The following is a 6,000-nucleotide window of genomic DNA, read 5'->3' as shown; positions in this document are numbered from 1 at the left end:
TACTACATTCCCCAAAGACCCAAACCTCCTTTCTTTTTCCATGTTTCCATATTTAACCCACAGACTGCAGCATCGTTTCATTCTCAATCATGCAACTTAACAAAACACATTGTGTTTTAATGTGTAATAAAATAAATTACTTAAGATTAAAATGACTATTTTCATTCTTGGCCTGAATTTACATTCAACCCGTTTTACCTCAAGTCCCCTAAATAAAAATAAAAAAAATGGGCGTGCAGGTGGCACAGTGGTTAATGCGCACGACCCATGTACGGAGGCCTTAGTCCTCAACGCGGCCGACCCGAGTTCGAATCCGGCCTGTGGTTGCATCCCCCCCCCATACCTGTTGGCCTACTGTCAGAAAAATGAGCCACTAGTGCCGTAGGGGAGAAAAAAATAAATGAATTCATTATAAAATTAGGTAAAGCTCAGTCATATTGGATACGGAGCATCTTCGAAAAATAGTTTCTAAATCCCAGATTGTTAAAGTGTCATCCTATTTGATGCATTATGTATTTGCTATAAACATGTTTTTGCTGTTTTTTGCAATTTATTACTGACAGCTCTGACAAGCTATCGTGTCTCTGCTAAAAGAATGCATCCCACAGCATGATGCTGCTGCCGCCATGTTTCACTGTAAGGGATGACGTGTTTATCTTGAAGCAACTTTGGTTATACAGGCTTTTATTTAGGGGTCACAGAAAATCTACCCCTGGGGTCATAGAAAAGGCCTGTGTCTGGCAAAGCCCATCAAAGTCAGAAGGGTTTTGTTTTTTTGTTAAATCTATGAAGTTTTTTTCCTCTTGTGCTGTTTTAAAAAGAGAATAACATTAATAAAAAGCATTGATAAAATATGGCGGTTCATAGTCCTGATCTAACAAAATGTGACAAATCCATGAACATTTCTGCAAGATACTGCTGCTTTCAATACTTTACAATCTCATTTACAGTTGCCACTGATCCACTGACCTGCCATTCTTGTCCCCCATTTGCAGATGATACTGGGGGGCGTCTGAGGTGGTGGCTTTAGCTGGGCCTTCACCCCACTTAAGCCTGAGGGTTTGGTGGCTGAAGGCGGTGCACTCCAGCCGGGGAGGCGGCGGCGGCAGAGGCTTCGTCTTCAGCTTAAAGGTGTGACTAAAGGGCCCAGTGCCGAGGCTGTTCTGAGCTTGGATTCGGATCCTGAAAGGAAACGGAGACCCGACAACATCAAGGGCTGCAAAGGGCTAGCTTTCTATAGCTCATAGGCATACAGCTTGTATACGATTTATCGGCTTATTGAAAGTTTAATATTTATAGAACTTGAGATCCTGTACTGCCGTGATATTGCACGTGATATTGGACATTTTACATCAGTCAGCGTTCATTTGACATGATATAAAATGCTTTATTTCCTTGTTCAATGAGGACTGACAATAACATAACCATTTATATGGTATATATTGCTTCCACTTGTCACTTTTTCTCCGTACAATTCGCTGCTATTAAATTTGAATGTTTTTTTTTTTCTGACTTAGTGATGGATATGATCAAAAGCCTTAAAGAATTCAGTCCCTTTGAAATCTGACACATTTACGAAGCAGCACCAACCTGTAGCTGGTGTCAGGCTGCAGATGTTGGATGATGTATTTGGTTACTGGTCCGACAACAATAGGCTGTTTCTCTCCGACGTCGATCAGGTAGGAAGTGATTGGAGAGCCGTGATCACACGGAGGGTCCCAGGAAATCCCCAGGCAGGTTGAAGGGGAAAAGGCCCGCTGTGGGCGACAATCGGCTTCCTCCTCTTCCTCTTCTGCTGAGGTCTCAAACTTCTGCAGCTCAGACTCCTTTAGCACATAGATGTTACTAACAGCTGCTGGTACTGAGCAGGGCGTCTGGCAAAGCACGGCCTCACTGAAGGGACCCACTCCGGCCACGTTTACAGCCTGCACAGCAAGGGGGAAGATCATATCTCTGTCAGAGCCTATGTTCGACCACAAGGTGGCGCTCAATGTAAACATAAAAGCCAGTTTTTTTTTTTGTTTTTTTTTTACAACAATAGCAAAGCCAAGAAAAGCCAAAAAAAAAAACCCACACATTTTAGAGAACTTTTCAGATGAGAAGGTATTACTTAATTACTATTTGAAATTTGAAACTTTAAATCATTCTGAAGAATCCTGAAAAATTATTTTTGTGATAATGAAAATAATTTAGTTAGCTTGGTCCTATGGCCTCTGAAATATTAATACTATAAAACAATACATTTTTTGATTAAAAAGACTAATTACTATATGCATATCAGCCTACATGAAATGATGCATCAAAAGCTTTCCATGTTAACAGCAGATATTTAACGCTTAACTATAAAGGGAATTCTAATCAAGTCTATTGATTATAGGACCAAAAAGGGGGAAATATACATGCTATCACAAAAAAAAAAACAACCTTAAGAGGTTTTATTAAAGCTCACCTGCACACGGCAGAAATAGTTGGTAGCAGGCAGCAGCCCCTTCATTTCATGGCTGAGTCCTGGTCCGCTGTAACACACCTGCATGCTGCCTTCTGCTGCTCCCCACTCCAGACGATACTCTGTCACTGGGGCTCCGTTGCAAGGAGGGGTCTGGAAGTCAAACAATAGTGACAATGAGCCCTGATTACGCAGAGCAGCTGTAAGTCATTTGTCTATTATGTTCTCAGGATGATGAATGTCTCCAAGATTTAGCTTAGCAACTTGAGTGCCTTTTAAAATAGACTGATAAAAAGCTGCGCTTTGTAAACCACTGGCACTACAGCTGAAATGTTTATTAAGGAATGTCTACCAGCTTTGCATATCTGGAAATGGAAACTTTCGCCCATTCTCAGTTATTCAGTATGGATCGAGAACATCTGTAGACAACAATTTCAGGTTATCTTTGTGTGTGCTTCTTTAAAGTGACCGTTTTAACGTATGAATATGTTGTTTTAATACTCAAACTGGTGTCTGGAACACGCTCGGCTTGTATTTGGCTCCCTCTATCTTACCATAAATGTTTGACTAGGTCATTACTGCTGAAGAAAAGCCTTCCCCAGCAAGACGCTATAAACACCATATTTCACAGTAAATAAGTATATGGAGTGATATGCAGCATTAGTTTTCTTGCACTAACAACTAAAAAATAAAGTAAATTCTCATCAGACCAGGGGACATTTTTTTCCCCAACTGTTTGCCATGTAAATGTTTTGTGGAAAGCTGTTAAAAGGATTTCTGATGGTTTTAAGGAACCACCGCCCTCTTCTCCAATTAATGTTCTCTTTCTTTGGCAGTTTTAGGAGCAGAGTAATATCTTGGTAAGTCCATAGCTGTTCTAGGTCCATCCCTGCGCCCCTTTAACCCTTTCAAACATAAAAAAACATGACATTTATACTGAGACTAAAAATAGACACAATTTCAAAGTGCGAAGTACACAACCCTTTTAATAATAAATTGTAGAAAAACTAACAAAGACACATTATGTTATTTTCTCCACATTATTTTTCTGTTTTGAATACTGTGGCTGTTCTGTCAAAATGTAATAGTTGAAGGGGTAGCAATACTTTCATAAAGCACTGCACTTACTTCCCAGCTCACAACAACACAACTGGGGGATTTGCATGTGGTGGAAGGCGCCTTGCAGGGCTCTGGGGCTCCAGGACCAGTGGTGACCTCACAGCGTTCAGAGAGCGGTCCAAACTGTTTTTGCGAAAGAGCAACAAGAACAAATTAAACCCGATAAGATTTATAAGCTGCTATTTGGTGTAGAGTAGTTAATCCCTCAATTATTGGTCTATCTGTCTCACCCCAGCCTTGTTTGCTGCTTTCAGTCGGAAGCTGTAGGTCTTGCCAGGTAATAACCCTCCCACAGAACAGTCCAGCTCTGCGCCTTGATAAACCTCCCTGCTTTCCTCAGAGTGGGGTCCGCTGATTTCCACACTGTAGCAGGACACTGGGCTGCCTCCGTCTATCTGAGGGGGACCTGAGCAGTTTTCACAAACATCTCTTGATTAATTGCTGTGGGTCAGGATGAGGATATTAAAGTAAAATGTTAACATACAGGAACGACAAAGTAAAAGACAGTGCTTAATTAAAGTTCTGTGCTTTGAGGCAGCTCAGCAGACAAATGGTTGCTTCAACCGACGCTTGAAACGTATCCCACACAAAGCTAAGTTTGAAAGCAATGACTCACCCCAGCGCAGTTGCACCTCCCTTGCTTTGGGTTTGCCCACCAGCCGAGGGGGTAGGCAGGGCCCTGGGGACACTGCGGGAGTCTGGACCTGCAGGGTTTCCGACAGCTTGCCAGGGAATAAAACACACCAATTAGGAACTAAGGGAAAATAACAAAGCTGACAATCTCACACCGTCCTCTAACTCTTCCTGACAAAAGACATCGGAAAACAACTGGCATTTTCAGTAGCTTATCAGGGTACAGCAGAGTAGAGGAGACAAATCTGGGTATATTATTCAGACATACACAACTATGAACAGAAGTCTGCTGTTTTAAATAGATAAAGTTCAGATTATCACACCAGGAAAAAATAGACACAACTTTTTAGTGACAAAGCGAAACGTGTAGGTGCTGTGTCACATTGAGTTGCACCAAAAAAAAAAAAAAAAAAGGAAGCTCGTCACGGTGACTCACAGATCTACCAGCCTCCGATCCAAAGTAAATGCATAGATGGCCAAATAGCTGATACAGAAAATTAATGAAGAGAAGATGAACCAAGCTAATTATGAAAATACTCCTCAGTCACATCCTGGGATGGTTAAATGATTAGCATAAACACAAGGAGTTTGACTCAGCATTCACAACATGTCTGGAACTTTTTGATAGAATATTAAAACAAAACTGGATGACAGCACTATTAGCAAGCCAAGTAATATCTCAATGATAATATAAAACAAAAGCAAAATATACATAAAAAGAAAAAATATATATCTTCTCTTTCCTGTCCAATTAAATTTGAAGTGATCAAACCTCTTCAAATGTGTCGTGGTCAAACACAAACAACAATAGTGACTCACTGGGCTCTGCCCCCCTTCACTTATGCAGTAAAGCCGGGCCTGGTAGCAGCAGCCGGGCTTCAAACCGTCACACACGTGTTCCAGAGCTGGCCCGGCGTAAACCTGCCCCCATAATAAACCTAAAATAAAAAAGCATTCAGTCAGCTCCAGTGTGATAAACTTTAACTGCAGTAAAATGCTGTTTTGCACAGAGAAATGTGACTAACCGTTTAAGCCCTCAGATAGCTCCACAACATACTTCGTTACCTCTGCTCCACCGTTATCTTTGGGGGGCTCTGAATAAAAAGACAAAAAAAAAAAAAAGTCAGCTTTATTAAAGATCAACTTATTTCCCGTTATGCACTTCAGAGTTTTCACTCAAATAACCTGTCACCTCACTATTTCACATTTCTCACCAACTGCTACTAGGATTTGATGTGCCATATGAAGTGCACAGTTACAAAAAAAGGAAGGAAAACAGTTTCATAGCATTTTTTATTTTCATAAGAAAATTTGAATGTGTCATTTGTGTCGAGTGTCCTTAGTCTCTGACCCGCTTTTCATACAGATGCATGTCTACCAGTTTTTCATGTCTGAAGAGGGACATTTGTGTGTATTTTCATGCATTACAAGGTTCTCCACAGTCTTGAACAGTTCTCTGCATACTGATCCACTTTGACACATGCCTTTTCCCAAACTAGTTTATTGGAGCTGTTTAGTGTCATTGACCTGCAGGTAAGTTAAAGTTTACACCAGTTTTTCTTCAGCCTTCAACATGATTTTGTCCTGTACTGTCAATAGTTCAATAGAGGGAATGGTGTAAAGTGGGTCATGTGAAATGTTGATGCTCTGTCACACACAGCGTTTTGTCACATGTCCTTTATAAAACTGTTTCGGTCTTATCTGACAACTGAAAAGTGGACTTTTTGCTTTTGATAATTCACATATGCAAGATTTTTTAGAGTGCAGGACTAGAAAGTTGTCCTGATGACAATCTTCCCCCC

At 40.9% G+C, this 6,000-nt stretch overlaps 1 protein-coding gene across 4 annotated transcripts in view; it reads right to left on the bottom strand.

Annotated features, from left to right (window-relative positions):
- Nucleotides 1-6,000, bottom strand: part of fndc3a (fibronectin type III domain containing 3A) — a 71,026-nt gene that overhangs the window by 6,394 nt on the left and 58,632 nt on the right. For all 4 annotated transcript variants that reach the window (XM_015391391.1, XM_015391392.1, XM_015391393.1 and 1 more), the window contains 8 exons: nucleotides 5,224-5,292; nucleotides 5,018-5,136; nucleotides 4,182-4,287; nucleotides 3,796-3,971; nucleotides 3,575-3,688; nucleotides 2,450-2,599; nucleotides 1,591-1,925; nucleotides 970-1,182 (listed from right to left, as the gene is read on the bottom strand). In XM_015391391.1, the coding sequence (XP_015246877.1) occupies nucleotides 970-1,182; nucleotides 1,591-1,925; nucleotides 2,450-2,599; nucleotides 3,575-3,688; nucleotides 3,796-3,971; nucleotides 4,182-4,287; nucleotides 5,018-5,136; nucleotides 5,224-5,292 (1,282 nt within the window). The remainder of the gene's footprint in view (nucleotides 1-969; nucleotides 1,183-1,590; nucleotides 1,926-2,449; nucleotides 2,600-3,574; nucleotides 3,689-3,795; nucleotides 3,972-4,181; nucleotides 4,288-5,017; nucleotides 5,137-5,223; nucleotides 5,293-6,000) is intronic.

The sequence above is a fragment of the Cyprinodon variegatus genome, unplaced genomic scaffold (genome assembly GCF_000732505.1).
Source record: "Cyprinodon variegatus isolate N-32 unplaced genomic scaffold, C_variegatus-1.0 Scaffold539, whole genome shotgun sequence".
In the NCBI taxonomy this organism is placed as follows: domain Eukaryota; kingdom Metazoa; phylum Chordata; class Actinopteri; order Cyprinodontiformes; family Cyprinodontidae; genus Cyprinodon; species Cyprinodon variegatus.
This window is presented reverse-complemented; position numbering and strand designations above follow the sequence as displayed.